Consider the following 19,061-nt stretch of genomic DNA (forward strand, 5'->3'; position numbering starts at 1 on the left):
ATTCCGATAATGAACTCGGGTAGAACACCCGGTACAAAGTATCCGCGTGGCAAGCGCAATTCGAAAAGGTGGCGCGTGGACCGGTTCGGAACCACATTCCCCCTTGACAGAAGTGCCGAATCATTCGGAGCTGTTCCACTGTCAACGTTGAAACACAGAATTCTTATCGACGGGAGATTTAACCGCCGGTGCTACTCCTCCGGCGATACCACGAAATCTCGCGCTCAATTAAGCGATCATTGTGATCTCTGAACATCCTGATTCGTCGAGTTTCGTAGAACGTTGAACGTTGTTCGAGCACCGGTATTCAAGAAAAGTTAACGAACCTGTGATTAGAAAAATGTTATTTCAGGGACCAAGTTGTAGTTGCGCACCAGGGAACTTTGAACGAATATCCATTTATAAAATAATAATGTGGAAGAGCTAGGACATAAAGTGATAAGTGAGTTTCTGTGTACCCCACTCTCTTCGCGATTAATACTCGAAGCCATTAAATAAGATTTACAGAAAACGTTGAACTTGGTGCCTTTTCGAATCGTAGGAAACGCAATCTATAATCCAAGCTGACTCTCGAATCGTTCGATTCACGCCCGTCTTTAACCTCATGGGCGCATTAGTTTCCTGTCTTATGAGAAACCTTTGAACATCCTTGGAGTCGAACATTTACTTTGATGGCTAAGTAATGATTCTTATTTCACGCAACGCTCGTAGGACACACGGTGGCGATCCCGCGTACGACCGCAGAATAAGCGGGCTCTACGGTGCTGTATGGTAATCGCTATTCGGATTCCTCACCACGGGTCGCTGGATCATTGCGTTTCCTAGTAATAAATTGTGTACCTGAAGCCCCGCGTGATACGTACAAGCTTCCAATGGACGGCGTACTTTGTATCTTTTAATCTATGGAGCCACCGTGAAAAATTCGAATGGCATTCCGACGAAATTTCCCATGAACCGGCTAATCGCTTCCGTGACGTTCTAGTATCCCTATCGGGGCCGATAAACTATCAATTTATAAGAGAGGCTCTCCTCCCAACGAGGTTCACTTTTACACGAAGTTTTGAGATATCCTCGAGCGGTTTTGTTGGAAGCCGTAATATCGGATACGAAAGGAGAGGGTCGAAAGTGGGACCTCGACGCTAACAGCCGGGCAATCTCTGATTTTCTCTCCGAATGGCAGAGATGATACGGTCGGCCGGCAATTAGCCACCGACCTTACGCGTCCACTCGGTTCGTTCCAGTGCGGCTTGTGAACGTCCGCGTCTCGTCGCCTGGTTTCTCTCTCGTCATAGCTGTGCCGGCCCGGGAGGATCATGAGCTATAATCACAAGAGGGGTCGTCGAGCATTACAAACAGCGGCCCGTCACGCGAGCCGGTCGAGTTAGCACCGTTCAGCCCGGGGACCATTGTCGGGTAACGTTGCCTTCCAGGGATCGTGGCAGCAGAAGGGGAGAAGGAAAAGAAGAAACGACGCGAAATCGGTAGTAGTTGATGATCATAATGGTGGAAGTCGAACGAAGGAAATGAAGAGGGCTTAAGGACGATGAAAGGAGCGGTCGCAGTAACAAAGACAACGGAATGTGTCCAGAAAGAGACGGTGACGAGAGAAATCGCAGGTTCTACCGGAGAATCTGGCCTCTCCGGGTTTCGCAGAGAACGAACGTATAATATCAGCGCGAGGAAGAAAGAGAAAGGACAGCGCGGAGTCGAAGGAAGATACGGAGAGAAGAGAGAAACGAAGATCTCTTTCCTGGTGGTTGGGAAGAGAGGGTGGGGGCAAGGTGGATCGCGGATTGAGTCATTATGCTTGCTCGGAGGAGACCACAGGCCTTGATGCGGGAACGGCTGCCATCGGCTCGTGAAAGGAAACCGACCGGATGATTCAACGTATACAGACGGACAAAGTAGTCGCGATGCTTACTATACGCTGCACTCATCCTTTCCTCGTCCCTATTCTTCTTCGTCTCCTTCATTGTCCGCATCTTCCTATTCCCTATTCCTCATCCAATTCTCTTCTCGTTTCTCTTCGCTCCATCGTTCATAGACCGCGCTGTGGAACTGGTTATGGTACGTTCATCAAGTTTGACCAGGACGAGAAGGACGAAGACGAAGATAACCTGTCGATCGCGCGTTAGCTAATTTTCCCGGTTGGCTATTCGCGTTTTCTTAGAAATTGATCGTTTCCCGTTTTTTTCGCGAACATTGATAAAGCGACCTAACTCGTTACAGCAAAATTTATTAACGCGTTTGGTTGCTTTTCGACGATGCACTATCCATGCAACGGAGAAATGCCTCTTCGAATGAAACGAGAGTTTTTTCTTAAGATTAATTAACGTAGTAATGCGAAACGCACGCTGGCGTTTACTAATTAACGGTAATATTCCGCTGTAAAAATTGTTCGATCTTCATTTTTTCGCCCACGACGATAAAATCTCTTTCTTACTCGCTTCCTCGTACTTTTTCTGTCGTACACCGCAATAAAAGCGACCGAACTCATTACGCAAAAGTTTGTTAACGGGCTCAATTCTTCTTCGTAATAAGTTGGTTAATTAAACGGCTTGTAATTTATGTTGGCAGCGGGTAAAGCGCGCCTTTGTTATCAGGGGGGTAATTGGACTTTAGCAAAATCGAGCAACGCTACCGGTTTTTTCGCCGGGGCAATAAAGCCCGCTCGAACGAAAAGCATTAATAAATTCTATTCCGGTTCCGCGTGAGGTGCGTTCTCTTGGTAAGAAGCAATTTAAGCTAAAGATCATTTACAGCCATTCCGATGATATATTCTTCGAGTAATTTTCATTATTGTGTTAGACGATGTCAAAATTAATCCACTGCGATAACGAGAGGTAAAAATTTGTTGCGTACGTTGTTCTCCGAACGATGTCGATCTGTCTTAAACTGATAATCGAATCATCGAACAGCAGCACCTTGTTGGAATCGCGACAAAGATCGAGATCGGGTCAAGTAGGACTATTGCACCCGCGTGTACATCAATATTATGACATCGGACTGGTCCATCGACGAGTTCTGTACCGGTATCATTATGGGTAGCTAAGCCACCACTGGATTTTATCTCGATCATCGAGCTGGTGTAAGCCAAACGAGTTGACAAGTCCACGATTCGTCGGAGAAAGGAAGGTCGGGGCGACAAATAGAAAAGGAGAAACCACAGGTACCAGGGTCGAGGAACAGAAAAATCGTTGCCTGAAACCACACGATCGATTACCTGACTCTTGGAAAGAGAAGGAGCGCGGTCGGGAATCTTTTGACAAGTCACTTTGGACCGGGCAACCTGCTTTCGCGGAATCGTTCCCATCGCTCCCGGCTGATACCAATCTCGCTAACATATCGTCCAGCCCACAGACACCATAGTGAAATGCATATTTCGGTACATTGCGTGTCCCTCCATTCCTGTCCGTTTGTTTCCCCATTTCTTCCCCTTTATTTGTCTCTGTATTTTAAAATGCGAAGCGAGCGTAGATGTCCTGCAGAGCATCAAAATTTATTCGCTCTCACCTTTTTTCGCGTTAAACGTTAGATTCCCCTGTGTTCATCACCGTCCGATTGCGTCACCACCCGATTCATGCGATACGATGCGATTAAAGTCACACGGAATTGTTCGAACATTTGTTTGCCCTTAAGTAGCTTCACGCCCGATAGTCCACGTTGAACGAGAGTCGAGAACGAGACAATTGAGAAAAAAAATTCCCTCACCGTACAGATTGCCATGCTCGTAACGGTGAGAAACGCGATACAGGGAAAAAGTGGTCGTTTGAAACGTGCACGAAAGACTTCATCAACTTTCTTAATGCGAGAGAGTTGCGTGGCACTACGTACATCAGGGTACGCGTGGGGTCGCGCACGACAAACCAGCGGGAGATCGTAATTTGCGGCATAACTCGACGAAGAAGAGCGCACTTTCACGGGCATCGCGACTGCTCTACTTGTCGTTCGTGTAACTGTACATTGTTATTACGTCGTTCAAGAATGTGGCGTGGAACGGATCCCCGGATAATATCACATGACACGCGTGTTCACCGACCTTTCTTGTACCGTTTAAATCCTGTTTCTAAGTACTGTACGTGTCACTGTCCTGGTACGTGTAATTTCGAATCAATGACAATGATATTACGTTACATAAACTATTTACATATGTAAATGTTAGACGACGGAAAAAGGTACGTTAATAATAAAAAATATTCGTTTCGTATTTCAATTGCAATCGGAGCGTAAGAAGAGATTTCAACAGCGGAGACTTCAACGCCGGCGGAAGCGGGATCGATCCGTTTTCCCAGCGGCCGGCAATTAAACCGAATCCGTGCTCGTGGTCGCGGTTAAGGGAGGAAGAGTAGCATAACACGGCCGCGTTTGTGCCTTTTCGAGCATCGAAATTGAAGAATTTACGAGGTTGGCCAGCCCGAGCATTTGCCTTTACACCGCACCTCCCTTAGCCCGTTTCCTTAACAGCATCCTCGTATCTGCGGCCGGTCTCCCTCGCGTTCGAATTTCGTGGTCCCACGTCGATGCTTTCTCGTCTCGTTTCGTCCATCCGTCCGCTCGTCCGTCCGCCCGTCCATTCGTCCGGCGTTGCCGCGCGGATTCAATGTCCATGCAAAGTAAACGGCGGCTTCGAGAACGGCTGTCAATTATCCGTTATATACGGCCCTGGCCCTCGAACCCATTCTTAACGACCCCTTAAAGCTGGCCACGAACAGTCCAGCCCCCTCTCCACGCGTCTCTCTGTATCGCGCCCGAAAACTCGGAGGCATGGGGAGGCCTTCTTCGACGACAACGAAAATGACCACGAGGACACGAGCGGACCAACGAGAACGAGCCGAGGAACGAACGAACGCGCGACACGAGAAGGACGAAATTGAAGAGGAGGAAGACCGGCTGCGAAACCGGGGGTGAGGTGGAAGCGGTTTCCGGGAATCGTTTGGTATTCCAACGCTACCGCCACTCGCGGCACCTTCCTCCTTCAAACTGCGGACAGATTCCTCTGCGGCCTCGTCGAAGAGGCCGATACAGGGACGATCGCTTCTATAGCCGCGCCGCGAAGTGTGTCAGAATTGCAAATGGACAGCGCGGCAGCCGACGAAACACAGAGACCGAAGCAGTCGACGGAAAGAGGGCGCGAATTCCAACGTGTAATTCTCTAAGATGGATTCGAGCCGAGACCAAGGAATTCGTGCCGTTCCGTTCCAGGTGGGGGAGTCAGGGTTTCGGGAAAAGGGGCTGACGCGTTCCGTCGACAGTGGGAAAGATTCGTTCCGATTTTACGAGAGAATTCGTCCCTTTGTCCCGCTGAGGGGAACTGTCTCTTTTTCTAGCGCCTGTTTGTTTTACGACGCAGAGAATGAATCCTCTGTGTCAGCAGAGAACCTTCGAGTCCGAGTCAAGGTTCTATAACAATGAAATTTTCTGAGCAAGCTAGAGCTTCTTTATGACCACGATTTAAAATTCATAGTGGAATAATACGATAAACAGGATCGGTTGGCGCGAAGTTAACGAATCTTTTAACGAGGCGACGCTCGCGGAGCACAGGAACGAATGACGCGGCGAAGAGAACGTTCAGGTTAACAGGTACGAGGCATCATTCTCTCGCTCGTAAACGCCAACGCCTCATAATTATAACGATACGTCCCGTTCGAACGTAACGAGGCAACTGAGAGGAGATCGAAAAGCCACGGGCTTCTCTCGTGGCACACCGAGGCTTTCGGTCTGCTCGTTACGTTTATAGCGGAGAATCACAAATCAATCAATTTCTCTCACGAGGAGACCTTTTTCCGAACGAGTTAATTGACCGCAGCACGACAAGCATCGTGCTCTAAGCTGACTTCATCACGATTTGTTAACGTAACCGTATATACGTACTACAGCGAACTGCTGTGTTCACTCACCGGAGTTCAGGCTGCTCACGATCCGTGTCAAACTCCAGCTGGATCTTGCACGATTTGGTTAGTTGTCTCGTTTACACCGTTCTTGCTCAGCTTCCTACTCGAATTAATTGCGTGAACGGCGTTACGTAACAGTGTGAATTTCTTCGAATATACAAGCCTTGACGTAGGCTCTTGAAATTATAAAAATACGATGAATTTTGTAACTCGTTTAAACCAACGCGAATTGATCTCTTGGAAAAGTGATATACGACGATATTCTATTGTTCTGTACTCCATTATACACGGTGTAAGTTAAAATTAAATTTAACAGATTGTGCTTACTTCGATCTTCGTAATATCTACCGTTCTCAGAGATCAGTAACGGATGATCAAGGTTTTGGAATGAGAATCATTGGAATTTTACTGGCACGTCTATTTAGGTACGCTTGGATGTTCGCGTTTTTCGTACGTAGCGTGATTGAAAACGCCTGAAGCGTGGAATACGCGGCGATTCGTCGAAGGCGCGTCACCGTGTGCGGATAATAGCTTATTAACAAAGCATCGGCGAGGCGCGCGAGGAAGTGACAGAGCGGTCTCTCGAACCAAGCGGAACAGAGAAAATAAAAAAGCAGGCAAACAGGGAGGTGCGACGAAGAAGGAGATGAAATCCTGATGCCAGGAGTCCAGTCACGGGTTTTGTCGACGCCTTCGAGAGAAGGGTCTTGACACAACGGGGCTTTAATTACGCCGATATCACGGTAATTAAGCCGATCAATGCATGCCATTGTGCGGCGACTGCGGGGCCTCATCGACGCTAAGGCCCATCCATAATCACGGTCATGGACCCCCTTCGTCCGACACAAAAGCGCCCCGGCCCATGGGACACCAGGGTGTTTCGATCCTTGTGCGTTACTTCTTTTTGTGGAGAAACCGCGTGAAAGGAGGCACAAAAATTGACGCGATCTTCCACATGATACAATTCGTTTAATTGAAACACGAGCACAATGTAATTCTCGCGAAGGCTCACCTCGAGTTCGTGCATGAACAATGTTTCTCGTCAAGCTCTATCGACAAATTGTCGAAAAATACAAAGACACGACATGGTCGAACACGAAATTTCCGAATTCTTGGAATCAATTTAACGACGTTTAAAGGTGCACGAAGTTAGGACGAACGATAGGACGATAAAAATTACTGTTACGATTCTAGTCCTTAATTCTAGTCCTTCGTGGCTCGTTCTTTCAATAATCACGAGCAATTATGTTGCGCGTGGCTGGAAGGCAGGTTCGGGCTGTGACGAATATAAATACGCTGCTTTCAATTTCTCGTAGTTGAAAGAAACGCGGCGTGGAAGGTGGTATTTCTTCGAGTCGAGGGAAATCGTGTGTGAAATTCGTTGCTCGAGGCGGCCACGGTCTCGTGGCACATGGTCGTTCGTCGGGATAATCGCGGCTTGTGTAAGCATCGATACCAGAAAATCGTTCGAAGTCGCTCCTCCCTAAAGCGTGCTCGCTGGGAGGTTAGTCTCGTCGCAGATACCAACACGACAACGTTCATTCTATTAATCGAATGGAGTTTGCGTTACAATCATCCGCACGATATTTCCCCGTAATATGCGCGAGTTGCTCATTTTGTCGAGTAGAATCCTCGTGGCTTCCAGTTATCAATGATTATAGCGTAATTCGTGATCTTCGTAAGGGCATTTCAACTTTTCGATCATGTTACGGTTTTCATTATGAATTCGAAGGTATGTTGATAGTTATAGCAGTCTCCGTTGTACAACGAGGTCATAAATTGAAGCATGAAGGAACGGTATTACTTGTTATAAGCCATTTTGTACTTTTAGCGAAAGTTATACCAAAATTGAGATAAAAAATGTATGTGGCGAGGAATAATCTGTCATCTCGGCAATTGCCCTGTTAGCAACGCGTTTCTGCGATATTTACATTCAACTTGGAAGACTTTTCCCTTCAGGAAAAAATGTAAATTTCAATGATTCAAGGGAATTCCAATAATAACAAAAATATAGAAAACTACAAAAAAATATGGTATGTTTAAAATAACAGCTCAAGAATACCCAGCAATCACGTGCCATATTGTTACACCATAGAGGTTACTACAAACTGCTTACACGCCTAATGGAACATATTCAAATCTTATCATCAAAGAAATCGATGAAAGGAAGATGCATTAGATCTCTCGGTGATTAAAGTCCGTCGATAGACCGTGGAACGATGAGAATATTTCTAAAGGTGCATCGTCACCATTCCTTTGTGCACTGCCCCAATTACAAGAAACACACCCAAGGACGCGACTCATCAATCCCAGTTATTCGGTCGACGATGAACGTACGAACGCTTTGTCACTGTTTACCGAGGTTTATCCGTCGCGTAAAACTTGGAACTTGGAAGCGTTGAGACGAAGGGAGAAAGATTTGTTTGCGACCGCCCGCACCGTTTTAACTGTTTGTCGTAGGAGTTAGGACGACCGAGCGTTCCCCACAAAGTGCCGCTCTTTCTCTCTCTCTCTTTTTCTCTCTTCGTCTGGTCGGTTCAGAAAACGAAACGACCAGCCGAACGGTATACTTTTTAGTCACTATTTGCGCCGGTGATTCACGAAACACGAGCGGAAGAGGATCATCAGTCTGTTCACTGTAATCTCTCGCTGCTTTCCTGGACAGATGTAGGTATCCTTCCAATTGGGAAGCGTAATGTTTCCACGCTGCTTCCATTAATCGTATTTATCCGGAACTTCTTGTCCATTTCAACCTGTTAAAAGAAAGTCGTTCTTTGGTATCTACACCATCCCTTACTCGATAATTTCCTGAACGTTTAAAGGAGGATCCAATGTATACTCGAAGGATTCGTTTCACTGTAAAGAAATAATAGTCTTTTTTAAACGTTTCAACCAAAATCCATTGTTTAATGGGGATGTTCACGTTGCAGGTGACGGTCGTCAGTACGAGCACACCAAGCACCAACACGGTTCATCCCAGCGTAAACGACATGGACTGGTTTGCCGGTGTGGCCGAGGAGGAACTGCTGTACTACACGGGCGTCGGCAACGACGTCGATTCTCTTTGGGCTGTGATCGGGAGCTTCGTACCACCGCCGCCTAGACCACCTTATTTACCTGAGGAGGGTGTTACCACCGACGGACTTACCACTTGTGATTTGTGTTCGTGGGCGTGGAGGAACAACAGGCATTCCTTTTCTCTCGACGGCACTCTCGGTAAGTGCCACCGGCACAATCTTATTTCCACCCTTCACGCGCTCCATTCCAACGATACTGATATTCCAGGTATTCGTGGGTAATCGTTCAAATACGCGACGAATCGTTTACTCGATCAAATTTATAGATTTTTCTTCGGTTCCAATTAAGATCCTTTGTCTGAATGTTTTGCTTTGACGACACGTTTCTTGAAGATGATGTTTTCAGTGTCCCTTTCGGAATGCCTTCCTCTTGTCAGCTCTTCAACCGGGCCTCTCTTGAAAAGGGTTAGGAAAGTATTATAGTGGTAACATCAAGGGCTACGTGTTATTCCTTCTGTACATACTTCACCGTATTTTTGGCGTATTTGCCGAGTAAACAGCTTTTCTAGAGGATGCTTCAAGCCAAGTTTCCATCGAAAAACAAGGTCTCTCCTAAAGTATCCTCTGAGTCCAATGACCACTGCGACTCTCGACATTCGCGTAATTAAAGGATTTTCGAAAAAAATCAGACTTGATGAATTTTTGCGAGCGTTTATTACGAGATGTAACGATGCACACGGACTGAGAAAATGACGCACGGTGTTCCATCCTGAGGTCTCGCTTGCTCGTTTTCACATAAGAAAAGTAGAAGCGACTTCATTACGAGAAGATACAGTCGCAGGAAATTAGGGGCAAACGAGGTGAGCCGACCTATTAAGATTTAATGTCAGGTAATAGAACGTTAGGATGTGTATATCTCTAAAGCAAACTATTAAATAAAAAGATATTTACCGCTTGTTTCCCATAGGATCAGTGAAACGAACGATCGATCTACTTGTACATTTGAGAAAAAGGAGAAAGAGAAGTAGTCTTTTGCTGTACGTGTAACGCTACGTAGAACATTAACGTCTCGTATACCTCGAAGGCGTTCGCGATGTCATAATCGATAGGACGGAATTGGTTAAAACGTAAAAAAGGAACGAGCACGCAAGGTGTACGTCTTCCAGCGTATGGGGTCCTCGGGGTGAAAGGTCGACCGTTGGGTGCACCATGGGAGGCCCGGCGTGCGTTCGTGCCTGTAAAACTTCACTCCACCGCTCTCTCGCACGCTCCCTCTCCACATGTCCCTCATTCGACTCGCGCTAATTCTCGTGACGGACAAATTAAGACGGATAATTCAAGAGCTCGCCCTCGCTTTAGCCCGACCTCCACATCCGGCTGAGACGTTTCGACCAATCGGAGGCCCGATACGACCACTCCTGTGACTCTCCCTTCAGTGATCGTATTCACGATCTATTTTTCTCTCCCCGTTCTTCGACTTAGTTGACACGTTGGTAATCATAAAGGTTCGTATCAAAAGGCTACGAAACGAAATAATAAAAAAATAGAAAAAGGTAATTCCAAACTTCCAAGTTCTGAGATGCGAACATTTGAATCTGTCAAATTCGATATGGGCGATTTCAAGGATGATTATAAGGATTCAAGGTTGGTTACATGGAATTGGATAATAAAAGACAAGATTGCATATAACTGAACAACGTAAAAACAAAACCGCATCGATCGGTGCTTAAACACTCGATGTAGAAACGGTTTCGATTGAAAAGGTTCTTTGGACGGAGGCCGTGCTGTACATTCGGTCGGAGGAATTCGTCCAATCAGAAAGCCAGCTCTACCCTGAAGGACCTTGGTTCGCACGTACGCGAACCAAAGTGTACATACATACATACGTAAGTCTGTTCGTATCGTGGCAGGGTGCCCCACCTCTGTTCGAGGCCTGTTCGGCGCAACCGCCCTCCTTCTTGTTTCAGCCCCTGCGGGCCCCATCGTTCCAGGCACGCATTATCGCCATTACCATGAATTCCAGCAGTTATTACGCCTCTGTTGTACCGCCACGAAAATGGCGGCCCGGTGCATCCTACCGTGCAACGAGGACGCGCTCCGTTCGGCCCCATCCCCGTTTCGCTCGGGCGCCTGTGCTCCCGGCATGTCGTTCCACCGCTTACGCCAGCCGACAATTAGCTTGGAGAATGGTGGCTTCGTTTTCTCGCCGCGTTTCGTCGCCCGCTTCATTTTAAAGCGAAGATTTATTCCTCCTTCTGTCGACGTAGCGACCGCCTGACGAACCACTGGCGAACGGCTCGGGCGCTCGTAAATCCAACGAAAGGTCGCGCGAGGACGGTCGAGCGAAACGCAAGCTCCGACACCATGGAAATTGAAACTCGCACGCCACAGCCGAAAGACGAACGCGACCCATTCAAGTGATGGATGACTCGTAATAAGCTGTGCGGTCGATTTTAATGCCGTTATTAAAGAGATAAATCAACTAAAGATCGAGGCGTTTCGTAGACCGATGAGATTGCGGCCGATCCGCGGCCGGGCACTGTTGTCTTGTCCGAAACCGATGCAATTACCCCGCGAAAAACGCTAAGATAAATAGGGAGGAGGGAATGGGAGAGGATAAAGAGAGAGGAGACCTCGAGATGGGGGGATGTTTAAGGCAGCCTCGCGATGGGGTAATCATCGCGTCACTTCGCATCTTGCGCGACGTAATAATTACGAGATCGCGCCTCCGACTCGAGAGTCGGTGGTGCGAGTGCGCGAACTGGTCGTCGTAGCATGAAGCGGCGCGAAGGAGAAGACGGGATGCAACGGGCGGACGAACGAAACGCAAGGGACAGAGAGAACTTAATTCGAGCTCTCGAGTTTCTTTCGAGACCGGCTCTCGTGTGGACGCGCGATTCCTCGTGACTTCGGGACCACTCGTTCCTTGGCACGACAACGTTGCTAAGCATCTTTCTGAACGTGCTGTTTGATCGCGAATATTTCTCCACTCGAGTTTTTCGAGAACCGATTTTTAAACCAGACGTTGCATTTCTCTTTGTACCCCTGAAGTACGAAACGCATATTTCTTAGAATTAGATGCGAGATATATGTATAATATAGTGCTTACCCGAAGACTGGGTAAATTACCACGTCGAAAGTTGACAGCAGCAATCGAGACGCATCTCAAGATACGAGTGTATAACGGTCGATGAAAAAGGATCAGCCGGAGGCGACGCGTTTCCATCAGCGATCGCCGCTCGATTTTAACCGATCGTCCATCGACAGTGGATCGTTCGAGTAAAATGAGGGTGCACCCAACGGAGTGCCGACAACCGCAAAGAAACACGCTAACGCGACGGTTGAAGCGTCGTGGCAGCATCTCGAATGGGAAGTCGAAATCGCCGCGTGAAGCTCCGTTTTAAACGCAATGGATCGTGGCTCGCTTGATTGTGAGCTAATCACGCGATGCCGCACGAAATGATCGCAGACCGTCAATTAGAACGCGAAGCCGCACGCTGATTGTAATAGCACACATCGAACAGCCTCCTTCGAGCGTGTAAAACCGTGAGACAACTTCATCCCTCTCGCGGCGAATGTCATTTATCGTCCGTGGTCTGGTTTAATCGGCTGCTTGTTAGGATATCCTTGCGTTTCGCAAAAGCATGCTCGTCCTCGCCTGAGTCATCCTTTTAATTCGCGTTACGCGCCCCCGGCTACGTATATTCGTATTGGGCCGATGTTATCTCTCGTTGCGTACTTATATACTGGACCCAGGCTACATAACGAGGCCTCTTTTTCTCTTTGCACGGTCCAGTAACAGCCCCTCTGCTCTGACCGGGAGCGTTCTTGTCGTAGCGTTGTTCGTTGTGTTTCTTTCTCCTCTGCGACCGGTGCATCGTCACACCTTTGGTAACCAGGATAACGCCTCGAGATTTTGGTGCCTCGAAGTTGGGGTACAGAAACCTGGGTGTGTTTTCGTGAAATTCACTTGGTTTCTTCCCGGAAAGTTTGAAGACTTTTGCAATAAAAAGTCGCAGTCTCATTAGTTATCATCCATGATCCGTTTCTTAAAAGATTAAAGAGTTTCGCGTTGATATGTCGTAATTGTCAAACTTTTTCGTGCTACGATCTGTTTCTCCCAAAAAAGTAGAATATCAGAGACTTTTTCTTTGCATAGAAAAATTCCTTTATCTTCAACGACCACAAGTATAAGGTAATCCCTGTGCAACGAGTTCACTTTTACGTAAAGGGTCGGCAACGATAAATCGTTCGGAAAGAGGAGCTGGGAGTACCCCGTTTAATTGAGCCGGGCATCTAATCGAGGAATCCATTGGTCATCGGTGTCGTTTTCTCCCCGTAGCCACGATGTCGCATGTTTCGGTTCGCAGAAAAAAGGAGAAACAGGCTGGTTCGCGCCCGTAAAGTGCGAGCTCCAGAAGGATGCAAACGAGAGCGAACCAGGTCCCTTTCGTGCGACCGAAAATTTTTCGACGACTCCTCCTGGTGCCCGGCACTTTTATATGCTCTCTCCCGAGCCGCGTACTTTTAATCTTAGAGGCAATCTCGCCCACGTAGATTTATTGGCAGCGGTTTCTTGCGCGCTGCAGGGCTACCGTACACTTGTGTGCTCCCCTTTGATTGCGTGCACCCCGATTCGTTACGCGTGCTCGCATTTATCGGCCGCTTACAGTTAATCCGCGCGTCCTGCCGAGGAATTGTTCTCCGCTCGACTCCAATGTATGGCAGAAATAAACCAATTTGACGTTTTAAATAAAACGAAACGGATACAGGATGCTTTTGGATTTTGGAGTGGGTGAGTCTTGCCGATTCTTTGATAGCGTACGATGGAAATGAACGAAGTTTGTGTACTGGTTGATGTTCCAACTCGACTTAGGACCTTAAAGAATTGAGGATAGGATCTTCAACAAGCGTGAGACGAAAAATTCACACGCAGGGATTTTCTATTAGTTTCAGATGCTATACGTATATGTACCGTAGCAATACGTCAAAGAAATACGTTTCTAAATCATTTTCAGTTATCGCGGCAAACCTACGCGTTCGAAGCTCACGAAAAATCCTACCATCAGATATTCAAATTTCCGAGGTTACATTTTTGTAAACATTCTTGATAGTTCGGAGAATTTTTAATTGCCTTTTATGAAAGCCATTAGTTAACAGCATTCATGTCCATAATCTTGATAGGTCTCGACAAATGAGCTTCTCACAAGAACAGCCAATAACTCAAATGAAGCTACATGGTGCGATGGCATGATTCACGCGGCAATGCGAACTCGTCGTTCCATGATCCTGATGAAAAATGCTAAGCGGCCGCCTCGAGCAGATGGCGCAAAGGAAAAAAGAAGTTACGAAATTGTATTTGCATGGCAAATTGAAAGCGGATAACAGGCGTAACAGCGCTGATCGTCGAACGATTAATTAACCGCGTCGTGCGTTAATGATATGCAAACAAACGGCACTCGGATACGTTCGAGCGAATCATTAATCCGCGGAGAAGTTGTTGGTGCAGCGATGAATTTAGGGTTATATACGAAAGGCGCACGTGTAGCACGTGCATTATCGCCACGAAAGACCAATTTCTCGGGCATTATGCTTCGAGGACGATTGAAATGGAATTAGTTATCGACTCATCCTCGATTGATCGAGTCGGCGATTGTCGCGGAACGATATACTACGCGAAATTTACTTTGGAACGAAGCGTGTAAATCATAACCGAAGAGGTGTTGCTATAAATTAAAGTATACAATAGCTGTAACACCATAATTGCCGTATTCGAGTAGCGTGCCGTTCATTAAACACAGGAAGACAGTTGCGTTTGTCGTAAAGATGCTCGTAACTCCTTAACAATGACAATCGATACAATCAACAAGGACCGAGCAACGAGTCGCGACTAATGATCTCGTTCATATTGAGAACTACGTGCTTCGTGAAAACTTACATGAATTTTGTAACCTTGAAACTGAGTGGAATTACCTTTATCACACGTAATGAGTTACAGATTATTCTAAGACATCCAGTCGTCTTGCCAGACACTTGTCGTCCTTATAAATACCTTCGAAGCTGGTCGCAGGTGCTATCGTCTCATTCACGATAATAGCGCACTGCGTTTGCTATGCGACGTTCTCACGTGGGTCGCGCTTAACGAGTTTTCTGTTAGCTTACAACTATCAGAATGATAGTTGCAAAGCGGTTCGAATCTCGTATGTAAATTTTACTGGACTTTCAAGTTTCGTAGAAACAAGACACATTCGGTAATCATTCTCGAATTCCATTAAAATTTACGCGAGCAATAAATAGCGCTCAACCAATAACGAGCCATAAAGTCGTTGCCCTTCGGCTTAATTTCATCCGTCGAATGATCGTTCCTCGAAGACAACATTATTTCTACGCTTTCCTCCTAATCGCAGGTGTATCGTTGGTTGTCACTGACTCGGCCCATTCCCTGCACCGATAACAGAACGCGGTGCACACTTAAAAGTTCTCACGAGGATCGCACTTAACAAGATTTCTTTCTGCTCGTAGCGTAAAGAACGGTCATATTGATACACCGAGCTACGCGATTCTGCCTGCGGTATTCAGGTAATTAAGATTACAAGCCGCGTCGATTACCTGGAGACAGGCTATCGCGTGTTTTCCAACGGCTGAACACAGTCGTCTTGATGCCTCTTATCTTCGCCACTTACCGAACTATGCCGAACTTAGGCGTCTTATCTTGGAAACACGGCCCATCCACCGTGTTCCGGAAACATCCGCGTTCTACGCTCTCTCCTTCTTCCTCTCGCAACCTTTTTTTTCACCATGGTGACACGCGCACAGCCACGCACACGCGTGTCTGTACACAGATACGTTGTTCGTTTAGGAATTCTTGTCGTTGGAAGGATAGCTGAGAAGTAGCGTCCGTTATTTATCCCTCGTTTTTTCGCTTATCTTGTTTCACGCGACGGGCGCGCTCACAAGGAGAAGAAAGAGTTGTTAACAGCCGGTGTATATCGCTACATTAGAACCGATAGAAATACCACCGCGTCCGTGGCAAATCAACAAACCATGGCTTGCCAACTCAACTCGGTTCCTCCGAATGGTAGTAATTTCTTTCTCTACATATTACTTTTTCGTTTGTACCTAACGGCCCACAACGCTGTTGATTATCACAATCTATCGAAGGCTGTCTATTCGTTATCTTTATTAACACGTGAATTTTCTACTTACTTTCTATTCCAGAATGATGGAATAGCAAGGTGGTAAATTGATCTATTCGAGTTGATCGAGCTTCGATTCGATTCTTGATAAAATCGTTTTCTTCCTATCGAATACTCTAAATGGCTGCAATTTTCGATATTACATGTGAGATCGATCTGACTCGATTGGTTTTACGACTTATACAACTTTTTTCCAAGAAGAATCACCACAGTGTATTCACAAGCGAAACAAAACGAATTCTTTTTACTCCCTCAACCGATCTAAAGCTCTGGCGTTTTCAAGATCAGTCGAGCGACTCAAAGACTGAAACATGGCTGGCGTTCAGAAAAAAAAAAAAAAAACAGCTTCAAACGACATAGACACCGCAGCAATAGAGCCATCAAGTCATAATTACCGTACGAGTCGTTGAAGTGACTACAAGCGGCCGTGTTCCCAAAGAACGATAATGCCCGCTTTGTTTTCCTTCTGGTTTCTTTCCCTGCGACCATTACCGATTACGCTCAAGCGTTCTCAAACGGGAAGAAGTGTACCTCTGTCTACGTCAAGTCGAGGAAGGACGAGGAGAACCTATCCACTCGATTCTATTCTTACACTTTTACACGACGCAAGTACGAGAACCTGACATTGACGTGTGCCAAGTGCTGGTTCCCTCGTCGGTTCGCGTACGGTTGACGTAGAGTATGAATGATTCCGTTAACTGGACGTTGCCTCGCGTAGCCTCAGGATTATTTCTCAGGAAACGTTGAAGGGTGCATCGAGCGAAAGCTGCTTCCTTGAGAATTTTCGACTCGCTTCGACCCGTTGAAATCGGACGTTAGAGTGAGTCTACGATTCAGACACTAAGCAATTGATGTTGTTGAAAACATTATGCTCGACTCGACGTGTAACCGCCTCGTATTTTTATTTGTAAATAGTATCCTTGATTGGAGAGACTGGTATAGCGAGCGGTATATCAAGATTGATGCGTACTCCGAGAGCTGATTTTACGCACCTAATCGAACCGTGCAATCTGTAGTGCCGTGGTCGATAACCCATCGTGCGAAGGTGACAACCGAGATACGATTGACATCGCGTTGAATCGGAAAGATCGGACGATAAACGCGCCACTTCGCGATTTTACGTTCTCTACTCGTTTCTTCCGACGACACTGAGTCTCTTTAATCTTCTCGTTATTCTGATGACTGCTTGAAAAGTAACTTTAATGATCCTACGTAAATCCTATCGCAGAATGAACGGACATTTTTCTGCAAATGCAACCCCGACGTTTTACAATGACATAGGTAATTTATTAACTTGAACGAGCAGAATCGTTTTCCCGGTAATTGAAATTTTCAATCATCGAGAAATTTACTTGGGATCTGTAGACCAAAGTCGAACGATTTAAGCTCAAAATTATACCGCTGTAAATCACAGTAATTCTTCTAAATGCAGAATAACAAGAACAGACAGAACGATACGGTCCATCTCGATTCTGACCCACCCAGCGTTGACTGTCAATTCGGCTGTCTTTCTGGCCACACCTTTACGGACAGATAGACAGGAGCGGCGCGTATGGAAGCAGCGACGGACCTGGTGAACTTTAGATGGGATGACGGATAAATCGGAAGAGCGATCATTCACCTGGTGATGGATCTGTTCTCGGCTGTTCCTTTATTCCCTCCCCTGGTCTCTGGTCCTGTCTTGAACGCAACCATCGCGTACACCTTACAACATATTTTCAATCGCGATCTACGATCCGGCGTTGTACGGCTTTATCTCGATTATAGTTCCGAGATGGCAATTGAGTCGGGCATGAAAGCAGTATAATTCCATCGTCGCTTCTCCGGACGGATAATGACCGCGTTACGATACAGTAATGACACGATTGCCGCGCCATTAATACATACGTTGATTGTAGATTAATATGACGTAATGGAACATCCAGTTACTTAGTTCCTGTGCCTCGAGGACAAAGCACGATCGTGGAATTTTTGATTTCCTATCTTACTTTCGTAAATCCCCAACGGTACGATAAATCTTACGAGCAAGAAGTTATAGTCTTTCCAGCGACGCCTGGAAACCTATTAGCCTAATAAGGTGACGGTATAAAATTGAAGAACAACCAGGCAGATTACGGTAAAACAAATGGTCAGGATCAAGGAAAAAGAGCCTTTGAATGTACCTCATATCTCAGTGATACGACAGACGCCGGATAAATGAAGAATCCGGTTTCCTTTCCCTTAAAAATATCCAAAGGAATTCAGGAATAACCTCGTGATCGTGTAACTAACAAAACAATGATTGGATCGTTACCAAACGTTGGTCTCGTTCTTCATCGAGTCATCTGTCATGACGCCTGTACCATGGCGTCGATTAACTCGTTATAGTCGTTAACTAAATTATATAGAAAGATCTCGTGTCTGGCTGAAAATACATCGTTTAGTCGTTCTCTGGGTAGCAATCGAAGTAACGAGATGATTTACGCGTCGTTAACGTGGCTCGGTGCCGCAGATCGTTTTAGAAAAGGGAGTCGAAACGATTAACGGTGAAAGTTTCATGCGTAAATTACGACGTGTCTCGGGGAAGTGTGCCTGCCTCGATAGCGTCGAAGTCCAGATAGCGTGAGGATCTTTGACTTCTAATTTCATCGAAATACCTGCCAGTTCGCCTGCATTGTTGAAAATATTATCGAAAACCGTGGTAACGACGCTATAAACACGAAGGTTAATGGCCATGCCTGGAGCCAAATATTCTCATTTTGGTGATTAACTTCGACTAAGTTGGTAATTAATTTTCGTTTTTTCTGGGAAATAATTCCAGCAGTCCTTTTTATACGTTCGCTATATATTATCAATGATATTGTTAGGGTAAAAGAGTAAATCGAATATAATTAAGCAAACCAGGAATATAAACAAATTGAATCTAAAGATGTAGATAAAAAAGCTGATAATACATTCTCATTTAGAGCTTCGTAACG

The 19,061-nt window shown here is 46.2% G+C and overlaps 1 protein-coding gene across 4 annotated transcripts in view; it reads left to right on the top strand.

The window, feature by feature from the left end:
- The window catches only part of LOC126920338 (TSC22 domain family protein 1), a 202,587-nt gene that overhangs the window by 160,699 nt on the left and 22,827 nt on the right, over positions 1-19,061 (top strand). For all 4 annotated transcript variants that reach the window (XM_050730571.1, XM_050730581.1, XM_050730562.1 and 1 more), the window contains one exon: positions 8,822-9,107. In XM_050730571.1, the coding sequence (XP_050586528.1) occupies positions 8,882-9,107 (226 nt within the window). In that variant the 5' untranslated portion in view covers positions 8,822-8,881. The remainder of the gene's footprint in view (positions 1-8,821; positions 9,108-19,061) is intronic.

Source organism: Bombus affinis, chromosome 1, assembly GCF_024516045.1.
Source record: "Bombus affinis isolate iyBomAffi1 chromosome 1, iyBomAffi1.2, whole genome shotgun sequence".
Taxonomy (NCBI): Eukaryota; Metazoa; Arthropoda; class Insecta; order Hymenoptera; family Apidae; genus Bombus; species Bombus affinis.